Raw genomic sequence first — 19,385 nt, 5'->3', positions numbered from 1 at the left:
TTCTCAAAATTGACTTGAAATGATCTACAAAGCATCTGGCTATCTCTTCTTGAGAGGAGATTTTCTCTCCATCAATCTCAAGTTGTGCTACAAAGTTTTTCCGCCTCCTCCCATTGGCCATCGCATGAAAAAATTTTGTGTTCCCATCTCCTTCCTTGATCCATTTAACCCTTGATTTTTGCCTCCATGATATCTCTTCTCGCAACAAGACCTCTTCTAATTCCTTTTATAATCTCCATCTCAAGAACTTGTGCATTCATAGTCCTTTGGGATTCCTTCTTATCCAATTTTTCAATCTGAGTCAACAAGGAAGATTTTAAATCTTCTATTCTCCCAAAATGGTCCTTGTTCCAGGCTTTTAATTTTGTCCTCAAATTTCTTAGTTTTTTATGAAATCTAACTCCTTTCCACTTCACCCCTCTTAGCTCTTCACTCCACCAACTCTCAACGTTTTTTATAAAGTCTGGGTGAGACAACCACATATTCTCAAATCTGAAGGGTCTAGGTCCAGAATCTAAGGGTTCCTCTCCTAACTGCATAGGGCAATGATTCGGAGTAACTCTAGGTAACTCTTTAGCCATCAAGCCCCTCCCATGATTCTCCCAGGCTTCATTGAACAAGAATCTATCTAACTTCGAACAAGTTGGATTTTCCTGAAAGTTGGACCAGGTAAAATTGGCTTGCAAAAGAGGAATCTCCTTCAGCTCACAAGAGTTGGTAAATTCATTGAATTTCCTCATATTAGTCGTGATTGATTGATGGGGGTTATTCGACTCAGTTGTGAACCGAATTACATTAAAATCTCCACCTAAGCACCAAGGACCTTCCCATAAACCTTGAATACCACACAACTCCTCCCACAATTCATTCCTCTCTCTGTAATTATTGGGCCCATACACATTGGTTAGAAACCAAGTAAAATCACCCTCCACCATTTTGAATTTCAGAGACACAGAGAAGTTACCTACTAATTCTTCAATTGCTTCTACAACATCTTCTTTCCACAAGGTGATTATACCCCCTGAAGCTCCCCAAGAGGGAGTTGAAACCCAACTAATCCCTCTTGTCTTCCGAACACTTCTAGTCCATCTTCTGTCCATCCCTTCTAATTTAGTCTCTTGTAGCATTACAATGTCAGGCCTTTCTCTTCAAAGCATCTCCTTTATTAGTCTTCTCTTCCTTGCACTTTCTAAACCCCTCAATTTCAGCTTATGATTTTCATTAGGAAAGAGTAGAACCCACCCACCCACCCTTACTTAGGGCCCTTCCTTATTTCCCCTTGACCACTGAATTCAATATCACCTTCAATAACTGAGATTAGTCTCTCCACCTTTGATCTTTTCCTTTTTTTTCCTATTTTTATCTACCCTAGCACTTCTAAGACACTCTCTATTTTCCTTCTTCTGTTCCAATTTTGTAGGGGTAACCTCCATTTGCTCTTCTTCCTCTTTATAATCCTCCAAGAGAGCACAAATACACTCCCAAATTCTCTCTAATTCTTCTTCCTTTTTCCTTTTCAATAAAAACTCCCCCTCCTCTTCTCCACCACCCTTAACCGCAGTCCCACTTTCCCTTCCCTTGGCCATTCCTTCTGGTTGAGAAGCCGAAGTACCTGTTTCAGGCATAGGACCCTTGTTAGTACCAGAAAACAAATCCACAGATGTACCTGAAGCAAAGGGAACCGGAAGAGTGGGAACAGGAGCAAAAGGTGCTGGCGGGGGCATCGAATCTAGGCCTGGTCTCCCTGACTGATTGATCTTTGGAAGTTGTCTAGGTTCAATCAAATCTGTGTTAACAAATGCAGCCGAAGCTACCATTAAAGGTTGCCCCCTAATCGGTGACTCTGCGTGGAACAACAGTAATGAGTTCTGACCCTCTAAATAGATATCCTGAGCGTGTTGCAGTCCAAGGGTGGGTTTGTTTGTTGGAGTAGATGAAAAATGATTTGCATTACCATGGAACAGACATCCAATAAAATTGGAATGATATATGTGCACTTCTATACACGATAGACAAAAAAACCCTGAACTGATTGGTTGAGGTGCCATCAGAAAAATGCAAGGCAACCGTCCACTTCTGAAGCTACCACTTGATCTTGCTGATTAAGGTCTCACAGGGGCAAGAGTGAGACTTGCCTTAACAAGATGTGGGAGTTTCTTGTTTTTCAGATAGCCCAGCATATGGCTACAGACAAGGGAACTAAGTTTAAAGAATTTCACCTCTTGTCTACCACCCTTAACCCTCCAGGATGAAACACATAGATGTCCATGGGATAACCCAGAGAAAGCCAAATGTATTCCAGAAGTGAATCCTCACTTGGCCAACATAAGAACGGTGGGAGCACTAAATGCCTGGTTGTCTTCTCCTGATCCAAGCAAAAATAGCAACTACTTTGCAGCGCCATACCATGCAAAATGAGCTTGTTGATGCTGGGGATCCTATTCAGAATTGCCGTCCACAAAAAGAAGGTTATCTTAGAAGGAGCATGGGCCTTCCAGATCCATCTCCATTGAACCGAATTAGATTGTCTGTTGGTCAGCAGATAGTAGCAAGATTTTGTTGAAAGCACACTGGAGTTGCACACCACCCTAGTGCAGGAATCATTAACTTCAGGTTGGATGTGAGAACCATGGAGTCACTTCAACAGAGATGATAAAGCTTCAATTTACCAGTCATTCCAGTCACTTAGATTGTGTCTGAATCATGGCACCTACACCACCTGTGACCCCACTAGCTCGTAACAGTCCCTTACGGACATCTTATTTATGCAGTCCCAAAGAGGCCTGGAAAGGTTTCACAAAATCTGATGCCATCACCACTACCAGGATTCAGATGAACAAAACTTCTAAACCTGATGGTTTAACTGTTGAAACTATGACAGTGAACTTTCCTGTTTTTTGTACGGTCAAAATCTAATAGCACTGCTCCTAATTGCATTAGAGCTAATGTAAACCCGTTCATAGTCTATAGGGTCACTCAAATATGGACTTCAACTCCTAGAACAACTCTAATAAACCAGTGCTAATCATATCAAAACCAAACAAACGAATGACAACTCTAAAATAGACCCAAGATTAGAAACTTCATGACCCCATTAAAGATTTATACCCTATAACCAAAATGGTCATAACTTTCTCAGAAAACACCAGAAGATCTTGAACTTGTTGGAGAGGTAATTAAAAGAATTTATCTAATGACACCAAAATTATGTGAAACAGATTATTTTGAACCTTTAAACTTGGATTGCAAGAAAAGTGATGTTATTACAACCACAAATTTTGAAAATTCTAACACTATGACTATCTTATAGGATTCTTTAAACTAAGCAGAAAATTAGTTAAAAAACTCAATTTACCCAAAACTATGAAATTGCCATTAGTGTGGGAATTTCACTAGTTTCCTTCTTGGAGCTACTTGTTGGTAGTGCTTCTTTGGGGAATGATTGAAGTCCCTGTCTTGGCTTATTTTCATTGTGATAGACATCTTATTGGCTTCATTGCTTTATTTATTGTTGCTACATTTTCCATAGGGGGTTTCTGCAAAGGATAATACTTGTTAAGCCAAGATGATGCCACCATGTCATGGAGACAAGGAAAAACCTTGATCTAACATTTTCTATTACCTTTATTTGATTATTTACAATGAGGAGATATTGAGGAGGTTACCCGTAGAATTAGAGTGGCATAGAAAAAATGGAGACAGTGTATCCATAGTGTGTGTGCTGGGAGAACACCAATCAGTCAAAATGGAAAATTTTATAAGACAGCTATAAAGGCAATAATTTTGCATGGAGTATTGGGTAGTCAAGAAGCAATGTGTTAGTGTGGTGGAAATGCAAATATTAAGATGGATGAGTGGTGAAACCACAAGGATAGATAGAAATTAGCATATTTATGGGAACCAAAGAGGCAAAGTAGGCTAAGATGGTTTGGGCATATGCATAGAAGACCACATACTAAGAACTAAGAAGTGATCTATTGCCATTTGAAAAGTATAGAAGAGCTAGGAGTAGGCCAAAAAGAAAATAGGTTAAGGTAGTGCAAATGATTTCAGAGCTCATAATTTAACAATAGACATGACACAATGGAATGGCGGAACAGGATTTTCGTAGCTGACTCCATATGATTGGGGTAAGGCTTTGTTGAATTTATTTGATGACTTGAAGGAATATCAACTATAATTTTCTCCTTGCTTCATCTTTGGGATTTGGAATGGCATTATATATGTACCTGACTTCTTTATGGTTCCCCATTATCGATTGAATTTGTATTTCATTGTAGGTCTATTATTAGTTGTCCTCCACCATTTTAATTGATTATTACATTTACATAACAAATAAATTCCTCTATTACCTTTTATTTCAAAAATATCTTTTCTGATAAGGTATAGATATTATGCAGGTTTCTTCTTCCAGCATCCCTTATTGTTATCAATGATATTGCTGCTTACTTCTTTGGATTTTTCTTTGGGAAAACACCTTTAATCAAGTTATCACCAAAGAAAACTTGGGAGGGTTTCATTGGAGCATCTGTTACAACTATGATCTCTGCATTTGTGGTGGGTATCATCTTTCCTTGTTGTTAGTAATCTTTTAGGTAGTCCTAATATGAAGTCTACCTTGTCAATTTCATATGTGATTGGATATGAAACTTGTTGTATGCATACATGTGAAAGTTACATTTTCTTTTATTTGCAACATTGATGAGAAGAAATTTATGCAAGGATATCCTAAGAAGGTCAGTGCTCAAATACAAACCTAGCTACCTAGGGTCTTGGGAGGGGTGGATTTGATAAAGGCCTAACCTCTGACTTGGTAATTAGTCAGCATTTTATTGATGTGAGATTAATAAAATATTTACAATACAAAGGGTACAAGCAGTACCCCAACCACCCACTACTACATACACCTTTGTCCCCTGCCTAACCCATCAGTTGATCTGTCTCTGCATTACATTATTCACCTGCTGCTTCTGTATTTCCCCAGAAAAATTTAGCTCTACTAATCCCTTGTCTTGCTAGATTGTTGGCCATCCCATTTTCTGATCTATACACCCACTCGAGTGTTGTTTTTAGGCTCAGCTCCCTTGCTATATTTCTTGCTTCTCTTTTTAACTGTTTGTCTCCATGGACCTAGACTTTCTGTTTCAACCAGCCTATAATTGTGTTTGAGTTGCCTTCAACTATAAAGACTTTATATTCCAATGAGCTCCCAACTTTAAACCTTGGCTTCCTACCAAGCGCAGCCTTTGTTGAATTCCCTTGGCCTATTGGTCCTGAGAAAATAGATTTAACTTCTCTATCATCATTTCTAAATAATCCTCCAGACTAGAAACTCCAGAGTTACCCAAACTACACCCATCAAAGTTTAATTTTAAGAAGTTTCTTTGGTGGAATCCAACTTACTGGGTTTTGATTATAGCTGAAGATAAAGACCTAACCTCTGACATTTTAAGCACAAAGAGTGGAAACATGGCTCAGCCACTTTGCGCTAAACATGCCAGAGGTTAGATCTGTCAAATCCCATTCAAGCGTCAACTCTATCTCCTTTAACTACTCATGGATATTTCTTTCACCCAGTTAGTAATGAAAAACTCAGTGTTGTTGGAGGCCTCCAATGGTCCACCCTAGTCAACTCCAAACCATGCAGCCCTTGCAGTGTTGCACTTCCAGAACAGTTGTTCAGGGGTCTTCTACTTACTACAATACCACGTCTATATGGACATTCTCTTTCCTCACATCCTCGGAGATTTTACTTCTTGTTCATACTCTGTGATTCATCAACTTCCACAGGAGTGGTTAGATCCTCAGATAGAGCTGTGTTTTCCAGTGCTTTTTTTTCCAGTTCATTTCTCCCATGTTATTAGTGTGCTTTGCTTCCCTTTATGCCCTGATAAGGAGATTAGCGCCATGGTAGGAAGATTTTCTTTGATACGGATTAAAAAAGAATTTATTAATGAATATTACTATGCATGAAGATACACAGAAGTCTCAAAATCAAATAAATCATATAGGGCACTGCCTCTTGGCCCTAAACAAAGGACCACTTATAAACAAAATGATGTAAGAGAAAGTCCCAGAACATTTATTAGTAGTGAACTGATTAAGTGGGAAATTGTGTGTAGAAGCAAAAAGGAAGGGGGTTTGGGGTTAGGGAGGGTGGTTCAAAAAAACAAAAAAAGGATCAAGCATTGTTGGGGAAATGGCTTTGGCGTTGGCCGTTGGAGAGAGAAAGGCTTTGGCATGAAGTGGTGGGGAGTATTCATGGCATCTCAGAGGGTGGATGGGACGCAGGTGCATTAAGGCGGGCTAATCTGGCAGCATCGTGGAAGGCCAACCACAAAATCATCCTTCAGTTTCTCAGGTTTGTCAGGTATGAAGCTTGTTCTGGTATTTCTGTCCGGTTTTGGGAAGATATCTAGGTGGGAAATACCCCTTTAAAGGACCTTGTTCCTTTGCTGTCCTCTATCTCATCTTTTAAAAAAGGGGCAATTTCAAAATTTGTTTCACCCTCAGGAACGCCCGTGGTGATCCAAATTGGGATTTTGGTTTTTGTAGGGGGTTAAGGGATGCTGAAATTGATTCTTTATCTCATTTGCTTGGCCTCCTTAATCAGATTTGTCTGGATCCTTCCAAGCCAGACAAAAGGGTGTGGGTAGGGGTGTAAATGGAGTTAGTTCGAATCAAATCAGGCTTGTTTCGAATTTGAAACTGATTAAATAAATAAATACTCAAATTCGATTCGATATCTGACGCTTTCTGAAAGCATTACACTGATTTTGAATTTGTCTAAGTAATTGAATATTCGATTTCGACTCGAATTTGAAAAAAAAAAAATTAATGTCAATCTCTCCAACAACTTCACCAGACGAAGAAGAAGAAACCTGGTTTTCTTTTCTCATTTTCTATTGATCCAACCTTCAAGAAACAAAAAAAAAAGAAATTAAAAAAAAGTTTTTGAACAATAACCATCTATTTGGTATTGCTATGTTGGCGTGTTCTGCAACAAGTATTAGAGAGATCGCTACTGGTGTGATCTGCAACGGAGAGATTGTCAGTCTCCATATTCAGCTCTGCAACATGCCTAGAGAGAGAGATTGAAAAATATAGAATAAAAAAGGTTTAAGCTTGTAAAGCTATAACAAACAAAAAGAGCGAACAAGAAATGCAGACTTCAACCGAAGAACGGAAAATGAATGCTTGAACTGAAGAAGAAGAAAGTGAATAGTAAAAGTGATATGATTCAAATACAAAAAGTATGAGATAATTAATGAGACAAGTGCCATTTGATAAAAAAGTATTAAAATAATGTTAAAAAAGTGGGAGATAATTAATGACACATGCCTCCAATTCGAGAAATCATCATGGCCTCTGCAATAGCATGTCTTCAATCAATTCTTTTATTATTAAAATAATATTAAAAGTTTTTGAAAGCCATCATTCGTTGTTCTTTAATAAAAATAATATATTAATATATTATTCAATATGAATATATTACAGTCATGACTCATGACCCAATATAATTTATATAGTTACAATATATATAATCGAATCGAATTGAGTGATATTCAAATTTGATTTGATTATGTCGAATCTCAAATTCGAACTCGGATTTTCAAATACCATTTACACCCCTTGTGTCTCATTCTTTAAGTCCTTGTCTTAGTCTTACACTCAATAGGTCTTTCCCTCAAAGGAAATTTGGTTCAGGCTGATTCCCCCAAAGGTTATGGCTTTCTGCTGAGAAGTGTACTATGGGAAGGTAAACACTTTAGATAACCTACAAAAGAGAAGACCCTTCGTATTTCTCCCAACTGGCATACCCTCTGTAGAGCTCATGGGGAGGACTGTTACCATCTATTCATTTCCTGTCCACTCTCTACAGAGTTGTGGGTTTGGCTACTCTCTTTGTTTGGGTGTAATTGGAGCTTGCCAGCAGAAGTACGGTTTATCTTTGACCAGTCTATCTTCAACCGGCATACAAAAAGAGGAAGATCAATGTGGAGATGTGCTAGAGCAGCCTTGATTTGGACGCTATGGGAAGAAAGGAATGATAGAATCTTTCAAGAGAAGGAAAGAAATAGACTTTGGACCTGTTCCATCAGTTCTCCTTTAATGACTTTTGGAGAAACTGGTTGGCAATAGTAAGGTGGTCTTCCATCAAGAACAGGGTAGTCCCAAGGTGATTTCCTCCGGTTGAAGGCTCACTGAAGTTGAACTTCGATGGTAGCAGTTTGGGCAATCCGGGGCCATCTGGAATTGGGGGGGGGGGAGTCTGAGGAACGAGCTTGCAGAGGTTGTTCTATTGTACTCGGTTCCTTTGGGACTTGGTGACTCTGTTAGGGCAGAAATGCTAGCTGCTGTACAAGGGTCAGCAAATGCTTTGGCTGGTGTGTTAGCCAAGCAAGGGGCAAATAGGGAAGAATTGCTTTAGGCTCAGATGTGATTCCAATACGCTTTTCCTAGTTTCTTTGCTTTATTGTCAGGAGAGGCTGCAGCTCGTGCCTCTCCAAGGGATCTTGTATGAGATTGTAATCCTGAATCAGTTTCTGTTTTAATAAAATTCCACTATTATTCATAAAAAAACTGATTTCAGAAGGGGTCAGAGGGGGAGGGGAACAAGAATATTTCAAATTTGAAATAGAAGGGGGAGGAGGAGACATATTTAAGAATAAGAGAAAAAACAGTTTAGAAGGAGAGAGAGAAGTAAAAAGAACATACTCCCACCTGCAACTGAACCTCAAAACAAACTTTTATTCTATTTGGTCTTTGCAAAGAAATAATAGTCTTGCATCATATAAAAAGAGCTAGGGTTTGCCTGCCCTTTGCAAGTTTCTAAAATACCAGAAATCTCATGTAGATTGAAAGTAATTCAAATCTCATAACATTAACACCTTGCCAACCCCAAATCTTTCAGTGAGCATAATGAAGGAACCCTTGTTATTCTGCTTGATTCCTGTTGTTAAGACCTTTCCTTCCTCATCTCTCCTTCCCAACCCTGTTCAGTTATAGCCAAAATTGTGCCATCCATAAAACCTTTGGACCAGTCAATAGTTTCTTTGATCAGAATAACCATCGACTTTTTATCTTCCCTGATCTTCAACACTGAACCTTCCTCCAGTTCTTTTTTTTTTTTTGATAAATGAGTGGTAGTTTTATTAAGAAGGGAAAAAGTGTACAATCAGCTTAAGAGGAGGCACGAGATGTTACCTCCCCTTAGGACTGAGCAAATAAGCACACCCTAACCAGAATTACAATTATAAGGTAGCCCAAAACAATTCACCCATTGATACCCCTTGTTTAGCCAAAGCAAGGTTTAAAATGTCGATGTTGATGGAAATGTCACTTACCAAAATATAGGACATATGTCGGAAATGTCGAGGGGAAATATTGTAAAAATTAGAGACATTGTGGAAATATTATGAAATATGTGGAAATATGCAATGATATTTTGTAAAATGATAAAAGAAGCATTAATACATATTTCTAGACTATTATCTTATTCCCAACCATTATATAAAGCTAAGAAACTAAGATCAATAACAAATTAGTAATCGGCGATTTACTGATTTATTATGCATTTTGATGTTTTTACAAGGTTATCTGATATTTTCTTTTCGTATTTTTATTTCTGATTTATTATAAATTCTAATATATTTAATTCACACTAGTAAATAGAAATACATTTATTCTGGTTTTTTAAATATTAAATTTATAATACATTATGCTTTATTATAAATTTAATAAACTGATTCTCCTTTTTGTAGTATTAAGATTATGATAAATTCTGATTTCTTATAAAACTTAATGGATTTATTATGATTTTTAATACTAAACTTATAATAAATTATGTTTTATTATAAAATTTAATAAATTTATTCTGATTTTTTATATTAAATGTAGAATATGATTTATTATAAAATTTAATAAACATTTCTGATTTTAATAAATATTTAAAAAAATACTAACTAGTTAATATTTTATTACTTGAAAAATATTGTATGTTTTATATTATAAAGTAATTAATTTATTCTTTTGTTTTTATATTTTGTTAATTCTTTTTTATAAATATTTTATTTGAAATACTAAATAGAAATTATTAATGGAATAATTTATATTAATATACTGTATTATAATAATATAATATACTAATATATTATATTATTAATGTACATTAGTCGACATCCTGTCGACATAATAGGAAAAACTGTCTTTTTTTTGGTTATTTGGACCAATTTGGTCGACATTTTCAAAATATAGGAAATGTCGACCGAAATAATGTAATTTTTATATTACCATCCATTTTCATGTCGGTGAGCCTCGACATCGACATATGTTGGGCGACATTAGCGACATTTCGCGACATTTGAAACCATGAGCCAAAGAATCAGCCATCACATTTGCCACTGTACTAATAACCCACTGAAATCTAACTGACATATTCCTTGTAAGCCAATTAACTTTTTTAAGAAGATCCCTGTAACCCCAAAAGACTGTTTCTGGATTTGACAGTCAGCCCACTACCACCTTGGAGTCCCCCTCAACTATCAAGTTCCCACTGGTCTTCAAAATAAGGATAGGATGTTGCTATCCTTATCTCTCAAAATCCTTCTTATACCCAACGGCCCTGGACTACCTTGACTGCTCCCCTCAAACAGCAAATTTTCTTCTCTGTCGTAACTTCTTTCCTCCATTTTGTTTCCAGTGTGAAGCTCCTTTAATGTCTCCTTCCATCTCGTTTATGCTGTATCCTGTTGATAGCATAACTGTCATCTTTCCACTCTTCCTTCTGGATCCAATCTCCTATCAGCTTCTACCTCATCAATTCTATTAACTTCTGCCATATAGACCACCACACTGCTCCAAGAATCATTTACCAAATTGCCTTTCCTCTTTTGCTTAGACCTTGTAAATACAACCCTTTCAAGAAGTTATCGACTGATGCCTGACAACAACCCTTGAGGGACACCAAACTGTAAATTTTCACCCAGATGCTATAAGAGAATTTGCAGTGTAAAAACAGGTGATCAGCAGACTCATCTGTCCTGTTACAGAGAACACATTGCAAAGAATCAATCTCACACCCTCTTCAAGAGATTATTAGGATCTTATCTGAATAGGCACACCAGAATGAAAAAAGCAATTTTAGAAGGAACATATTTGCACCAGATTAGGCACATGGGAAACTCCTGATCTTCTTCCCTAGACAACTTATTATAGGAGGTAACGGTAAATTGTTTATCCTTTCCACTCAGCCACACTCTTCTGTCATCTCTGCTAGGTTCAATGTGAATACAATGAAGCTTTTGCAATGAAAGAGCAAAAAGCTCAATTCCCTAGTCATTTATAGCTCTTCTGAAAAGGGGATTCTAGACACACTTTCCACTAGAAAACTGCAAATAATCAGCTACCTTTGCTTCCTTGTCTACTGCTACTGCAAATAACTCAGGAAAATTGTCTTTCAGAAGTCACAGGTATTTATCTTCCCAAGAAAAATCTCCTAACAAAGGGCCTGAATTTTTGGTGGAATTGGCTTGCTCCAAATTTCTTTGACCAGGAGGTTTAAACCCAAGGTGGTAGGCTGAATTAGGTTAATGAAAAAAGAAGCACAGGTGAAGATTCCATCAGTAGAAATTTCCCAAACCTTTGTGTCCTCTGTTCTTTAGTCCAAGGAAACCGAATCCAGCTTGACCAATAGAAATATTATAGATTCACCTTCCAACTCCCTGTGACCCCTTCTGAAGCCAAAGTCCCAGTTCAGCCTAGAATTGTTGAATATCACAAATTTGGAATCGAGTTCAGATTTATAGTTTGACAAAGAAAAAATTAAGGAGTATTGGGTCTTTAAAAGTTGTTCTCCCAGCCAAAGGTCTTCCCAAAACAAGACCTTGTTCCCATTTCCCACGTCAAATCGAATATGATCGAGGAAGGAAGGATAAACCTCTTGAATTGCTTTCCAAGGAGATGTTGATGATGCATTAGGGGCTATTTTTGCATCTCATCCATTGTCTGACCACCCATGTATACTTTCAATCACCTTGTGCCAAAGCTTTCTTGTTTTAATCAAAATCCCTAGAGCCATTTTCCTAAGAGAGCTATATTTTTTTCAGACTAAGTTCCCTATTCCAAGGCTCCAAGCCCCCTTTGTCCTTTGGTCTGCACACCTGCTCCCATTTCACTAAATGATTTTTCTTTTCATCTCCTGGTTCCCATAGGAAGTCCCTCATCATCTTCTCTAAGCCCCCTCTGATGTTTAACATTGGAACTACTATCAATATCAATACCATCTCTGTAGGATCCAATCCATCAAAACTCCACAAAAAGCCTTGTCTATTGTGTATACAATCTGCTACCTTTACCATAATAGATTAATTAAGAAGGGCTGCACATAATGGCCCTCATCCTCAAAAGCAGTGTTTTAAAAGTGCAAGGCACAAAAAAAGCACAAGGGCCAATTTGCACCTAAGGCGCAAGGCGAGCCACGTGCGTTTTTAAGAAAGGAGCAAAACTACAAAAAAAAAAGCTAAAAACTCAAAAAAAGTCAGAAAATTAAAAAATGCCAAAAAAATTTTAAAAATGCAAAAAATATTAAACATAATGTTAATAAAAAATATAAACATAAATTTTAAAATAAATGTTTTAAAAAACCAATTACCTAAAATTAAAATACATAAAAATAACATGTAAAGCGTTTTCAAATGAAAATTTAAAAATAAAAGCAAACATATAAAGCATTTTCAAGCATGTAAAATCTCTTTTTTTCCTTAATTGCATTGCTTCAAGTAGCTAATGTGATGTAAAACATATTGCATTCTTGATTCTATGAGTCACCTTTGTACTACGCCCCTCGAGGCAAGCCCGAACAAGTCTATGTTAAGGTCTGAAATTCTTATTTCTCACATAAAAAATAACCGAAGCTCCGAGAACCCCCTATTTTCTAATGTTGTTCATTCATTAATTGCAATAAAATATCTTCTTAAAAGGCAATTAAAGTTATAAAATCATTATTTTTTATGTGAAAAATAAGAATTTCAGACCCTAACATAGACTTGTTCGGGCTTGCCTTGAGAGCGTGGTCGGGGGTCTGGGGGCGGAGCCCCTGACCCAGCCGTTAGACTCAAAAAAAAAGGCAAAAAGAGCAAAATTTTAAAAAGGTGCACGGTTGGGCTGAGGCGCAAGGCGCATCAGGCGCACGCCTAGGTGCACCAGGCGTGCACCTTTTGAAAGGGGTGCGCCTAGGACCTGGGCAAGGCGCATACCCCAAAATGCACCTTGCCTGTGCCTCAAGCGTGCCTTTTAAATCACTGCTCAAAGGTTGCATTTTTTTCTTCCCACAAGCTCCAAACACTGCAGCTTTAGAACAATTCCACATGATTTTCCCCTTCTGGTGTGTATTTTAGGGATTTTTTGATCAGCAGAAAGTAATTTATTTTATTAGAATTAATTAACAAAGTATGTATTTTAGGGAATTGCAACTTAAAAAATGGCCAATAATATTAGTGGATGGGGACCAAACAGTACCAACCAGAAGGAAAACGTGGTTCCATATTTTTAAAGTATGTATTTTTAAAGGTATGGAACCACTTTTTCCTTCTGGTTGGAGATGCATAAGAGCAAGAGGTGAAAAGATTATTGGCAATTCTCCCAGTCTGTAAGCAAAGATGGACATGAAGGGAAAGGCACCAGGTGTTCCTTCTATTTTGGAACGTATAACAAGTTATAACATTCTGTATCGTGGCCTCCCAATAAAAGGCCTTAACCTTAGACAGAAAGAAATTGAGATGATGTACAGAAAGAAATACAAAGACAGAAAGGCCACTCAGGGCTATAGAACATCCATATGAGCACCAGATTTGGCTAGACCATCTGCAACAGAATTTAAATCCCTCGGAATCCTTAACAGATTTACATTCATATCTCTAGCCTAAGCCAAGTAGTGATCAAGTCTCTTAGGTCTACTCTCCTTCTCACAAGCTATTTAATATTATTTGCAGAGTCTCCTGCAATGGATAGTCTGAATGCCCAAGTCTCTAGCAATACGGATGCCAGTAAGAGCAGCCAGGACCTCTACCTTGGGTCAATCCAATTCCAGCTAATCCTGGATTTCCTGTCTTTGGTCACCCTTATTTTCATTATTTAAGCTTTTGAATTAAGTGTTCTAATATCTATAATAATTATTTTTAAGAAACTGGGTTTAGTAATATGTTCAGTACAATAGGGCTTCAATTAGTAGCATTAATCATTGTACTCCTTGTAAGAAACACCTTCTTGTACCCCTTTGGGTCAGAAAATTAGATTTTGGGAAGATGTTTAGGTTAGGGAATCCCCTTTGTTTGAGGCCTTTCCTTCTCTTTTTGCCCTATCCAATCGCAAGGGAAAACCTATGTCTGATTTTATTTGCTCGTATTCCTCCAGTCCCAGTCAAAACTGAAATGGAACTTGGGTTTCTCTAGGAACCTTAGAGAGTCTGAAATTCCCATTGTAACTTCTTTGCTATGTCTGCTAAATTCAGTGGTCTTGGGGGAAGGTGGGTCAGACTTTAGAGTGTGGGCTCTTAATCATGCAGGTCTGTTCTCCTGTAAGTCATTTTTTTTGTTCCCTTGTAGTCACTTCCCCCTCTCCTTCTTTCCCTGTTAAGGAAATATGGTTTTGGCCCATCTCTCCAAAAGACAGTGCTTTCTGTTGGGAAGTATTTCATGGTTCCATTAATACTTGTGATTTGCTTCAGAGGAAAAGACCAAATTGGTGCTTGTCTCCTAGCTAGTGTTTTTTATGTAAGTTGAACGGTGAAACTGCTTTACATCTCATAATCTCTTGTCCCTTTGTTGGCTTTATTTCGGAGTAGTTCTCCTCACTTTTTGGTTGCAGATGGTCTCATCTTGATAGCTTGGAAGGGTTGTTTAGTTCATCTGCTTTCAGTTGTTTAGTTCTCCTCACTTTGTTGGCTTTATTTTGGAGTGGTTCTCCTCACTTTAAGGGTGGCATTGGGCTAAAACTTTGAACTTTGAAGCTCTTTATAGACTTTAAGTTTGAAGGTTTCTTCAGTTCGTGGGGAACAATTGTTGATTCATCCTCTAGAAGACAAAAAGTTTATATGGATTGGTCTCCCTCAAGTGTTGGGTGGAAGAATTTGTATTTTGATGGTAGTTGTGTGGGCAATCTAGGCCCTTCGGGTATTGGAGGGGTAATTAGGGATGGGGGAGGAAACATAATGGTTTTGTATTCAGGCTCATTCAGCAAGGTGATGTGGTCAGATCAGAACTATTGGCAGCAGTCTATGGGGTAGAGAAAGCTAAAGAACTGGGGATTGAAAGGTTGGTCATTGAAGGTGACTCGCAAACAGTTGTGGGCTGTCTGAAAAGGGGGAAGGGGTAACTTGGCAATTAAGAAATGAGTTCAGGCACTTCAAATGGATATCCAAAGATGATCCAAATAAATTGGGTTAGGAGATTTGCAAAAAGTATGGCTGGTGGTTTAGCTAAGCAAGTAGACAAACTATGTTTTGGGCTTATTTGTAATACATGGGATGGTTTAACTCCCTTAGGCTTGTTGTAGAATCTTATTGTAACCAGTAATGATATACAAGATTTAGAAGCAACCCTTGGGGAATGAGGCATATCTCCTCCCTAGTTTAATTTCTTTTTACAAGTGAGCCCAAAACAATTGATCCCTAACTGCCCCTTGCTTGGCTGGTGCATCAGCTATAACATTAGCCAACCGTTGCACCCATTTGATTTTCACTTTACAGTGCCTAGTCAGGTATTTAATCTTCTTGAGTACATCCCTATAGGACCAAAAAGCTTTCTTGCCATTCAGGAGCCAGCCAATTACTACCTGTGAATCCCCTTTTACGAGTAGCTTGCTCAAATTCATTTCAGTAGCATACTGTATTCCTTGTTAGGGAGCCACCAATTCTAATGGGCCCGAGAACAGAGCCATTACTTGTCCCTTCTCATCTCTAAATACTCTCCCCACTCCTGATCGTCTGGATTTCCTAGGCTGCATCTGTCAAAGTTAAAACACATATTATCTTTTTCTTTTCTTTCCTTTTTCTTTATAATCATTCCTCTCCTTCATTTCACCTTTTTGGCAATTAAAACACTGAAACACACACACACACACACACACTCACACTTGTATCTCTATTTCATTCAACATAACAAGGGCTACACCCTTTTTTTTTCTTTTTTTTTTTCCACTCTGATTTATGTATGCACATTCTTTTTGTATCTCGCTCTCTCATTAGTGTAGAGAAAAATGGGCTCCATACTCTTGTTTTTGTTTGTAAACTATATACTGTTGTTCTCTTTCTACTTTAAATGATTGATTCTTTCACATTAGATCATTTTTAACAGTTGATTACTTCAACTAGGGAAAAGCTAATTCATTAAATAAAGTAAGGAAATGAGCTAATGTTAACCATTTTGTTTATAAATATCATTCTTGGTGACTAGGCGCTCCTTTGTTGCCCCTCTTTGAGCATTTAGTTCTTCCCTGACAAACGATTGGTGGAAAGATATTGTGGAACTGTCTGAGGCAGTTCTTTGAACAGATTGGGCATAGGGCCTTGGTATCTTTGGCACCTTATTAGAGAGGCTAAATCCTTGAATGTATGGAAAGATCTTATCTCAGTGGAGACAAATATACAATTATCAGCCAAACATCTTATTTCGGTTGATACGATTATCAGCCAAACATCTTATTTCAGTTGATACGATTATCAGCCAATTTGTTTGTTTGGAGAGTATGGAGAGGGGAGATAAGGTTGGGGCTTGGCTATTCCTGTATATGTTTCAAGTGTATTTTGTGGGCTGTGAGGTCAGCCCAAGAACTCTCTTTTTATCTTAGTATTGATCTGTGAATTGATCTTTGTTGAGCCTTCTTTGTTTCTGTCCTGTATTCTGTTGTTTTTCTGATTTATAGAAGTCTTGATCTAGTTAATGATAAACGTCCAGCTTTGATTCTTCACTTCTCAACTATAGAACACATATACATAATCGAAACATAATTAATAAAGCAAACAATGTGATGCACAAAAGAGGCATCCATGAATTACGTAAATGCCATATATATATATATATATAGTTTTTCTTTCTGTTATATTAGAACTCAGAAATAGGAGTAATGTAGTAGAGAATGTGCAAAGATATAAAAGATGGCTAAACCTTACACTTACTGTGAAGAAAGAGCTGGTCTGTTGCATCTTGCCCCCAAGATACAATTAAGCCTCAAAAGAAAACAGAAAGCCTTGGGTGAGGTTCTTTATCTGTCATGGGAAAATAATTATATTTCATTTGTCATTAAGGGATATGAACTGCCTTTCTAATTTGAATCAGGGAACAGCATTCTTTTAGATGTATATGTATGGAAGAGTGGGTGGCCAGGTGGATGGATAGATGGAGCAACTTTTAATTTGTTATGACTTATGAGCCCAAACAATAGATTTATTAAGTTCTTGCCAATAACCATGGTTTCTGAATAGAAACATTAAACTGAAAGCCCCTACAAAATGAGCACCTAGTATGCAAGGGCCTCCCTTTCCACAGCACAATGATGAGCACCTATTAAGTTCTTGCCAATAACCATTCCAGAGTTTTGTTTTCTTGATTTTCAGTGAATTGAAGCTATCTTAAAATTTTATCTGCAATCTTAATTTTTGCAGCTTGCAAATATCATGGGCCGTTTCCGGTGGCTGACATGCCCAAGAAAGGTAAGCTTTCTGAAAGATAAATTTAAAGAAATATTTATATTTATTTTTGAATCATGCTCATCATCTTGCTCCTATTGTACTTCTATAGGATTTATCAACTGGCTGGCTTTCCTGTGATCCTGGTCCATTATTTAAGCCAGAGTATCATTCTTTACCAGAATGGCTTCCTCAATGGGTAATAAGAGAATTCTTCATTGCACCTAACTTATTTGTTGATGAAAGTTCTGTGATCTCCTAAGTTTGTATTGCCTGCTTTCAAACAGTTTGCATTTTATGAGCAGACTGAAATAATAAATAGTGCTCTATAACCAAAAATAGCATTAGTTGTGAAGCATTTTGTTCAGATACTGCTTAACTCAGGGTTTTCTTTGAGGGCAAACCAACCTCCTCAGAGAAGAAAACGGATAAGGAAAGGTAGAGGGGGAAGAAGAAACCTGATCAGCTAAATTGCCCTTATTCAGTCCTACCCAGTTATTTATACTTTGGTACAAACAAAGAAAGACCAGATCTAACTAGTTGGTTGATGTGGCCTCTTAGTGTAAACAAAACAGATGGGGGCCTTATAAGGCTTAATGCTCGGCTGTTGTGCGCTGCCCTGTTCTGGGCTTGGGCTGGTATTGCAAGCAATAGTCTTGGCTGGGCCTGGAGATGGTTGCATAGTAGCCGGGTTCTCATCACATTTCTTCTCCTGTGTAGTATAAATGAAAGTAGACTCCAATTTGATCAGTGTGGTAATCACATTGAAGCTAATTCTCTGAATTGTTTCCAAGAACATGCATTCTTGTTTAATGTTATTGCAGGTTTCGAAAACTTGTGATTGCATTCCATAAGGTCACAAAATTTTTCCCTTGATGTTTTTAGTGGTGTATTTGGTTTTCTGCTCTTCCTGGCTTTTTCATATTTTCTGATTCTTTTTTTCACGAGCCATTATCAAAAATTATCAATACCAAATTATAACATGCAAATTTTCTATTGCTTTCTTGCAGTTCCCTTGGAAAGAGATCTCTGTCTTGCCAGTGCAATGGCATGCTCTCTGTCTTGGTCTATTTGCCTCAATTATAGCTCCTTTTGGAGGCTTTTTCGCAAGTGGCTTCAAGAGAGCTTTTAAGATTAAGGTTCCGACTTGTTAATTAGTTAAGCTAATTATAGAAAGAAAGTACATGATGAGATTTATAACCATGACCTCTATAATTCTTTTTTTTTTGTGGGTAAACAATTACAGGATTTTGGTGATAGCATTCCAGGACATGGTGGAATTACTGATAGAATGGATTGCCAGGTGAGCAGCTAAAAATTCACTATCTATACTCTTGTAGGTGTATTCACAACAATTCATGATATTTTTATTGGTATATGCAACTTTATCTATGGCGAGGCTGTAGCCCCTGGGTACATCATCATCTTGCTATTCATTTTTTGCTTTTATTAATACAATCATACTTTACCCTCTCTCTTTCTCAAAAAAAAAAAAAATTAAGATGAGACTGTAGCTCTTGATATCAAAGTGATGATGGTGTGCTGGGTTTGTAACCTATGATTTGTTTCTGTTAGAAGTGGAGGCTTTTCATGGGGTGATTTTAGCAAAATGTAAGGTATAGAAAGAGGTATTTCATCCTAATGACGATGAAAAAGAAAAGAAAAGGGTTTCTTTGTTTTTTAAGTGCAAAAAGTTCCCAAG

General features: G+C 37.4%; 1 protein-coding gene across 5 annotated transcripts in view; it reads left to right on the top strand.

Annotated features, from left to right (window-relative positions):
* The window catches only part of LOC104606527 (phosphatidate cytidylyltransferase 1), a 35,910-nt gene that overhangs the window by 11,704 nt on the left and 4,821 nt on the right, over window positions 1-19,385 (top strand). For all 5 annotated transcript variants that reach the window (XM_010271781.2, XM_010271778.3, XM_010271780.3 and 2 more), the window contains exons 7-11: window positions 4,401-4,557; window positions 17,660-17,707; window positions 17,796-17,882; window positions 18,694-18,822; window positions 18,930-18,986. In XM_010271781.2, the coding sequence (XP_010270083.1) occupies window positions 4,401-4,557; window positions 17,660-17,707; window positions 17,796-17,882; window positions 18,694-18,822; window positions 18,930-18,986 (478 nt within the window). The remainder of the gene's footprint in view (window positions 1-4,400; window positions 4,558-17,659; window positions 17,708-17,795; window positions 17,883-18,693; window positions 18,823-18,929; window positions 18,987-19,385) is intronic.

Source organism: Nelumbo nucifera, chromosome 1 (genome assembly GCF_055504915.1).
Source record: "Nelumbo nucifera cultivar China Antique chromosome 1, China Antique-T2T, whole genome shotgun sequence".
Taxonomy (NCBI): domain Eukaryota; kingdom Viridiplantae; phylum Streptophyta; class Magnoliopsida; order Proteales; family Nelumbonaceae; genus Nelumbo; species Nelumbo nucifera.
The sequence above is the reverse complement of the archived record's forward strand: the minus strand, read 5'-3'. Positions and strand labels throughout refer to the sequence as shown.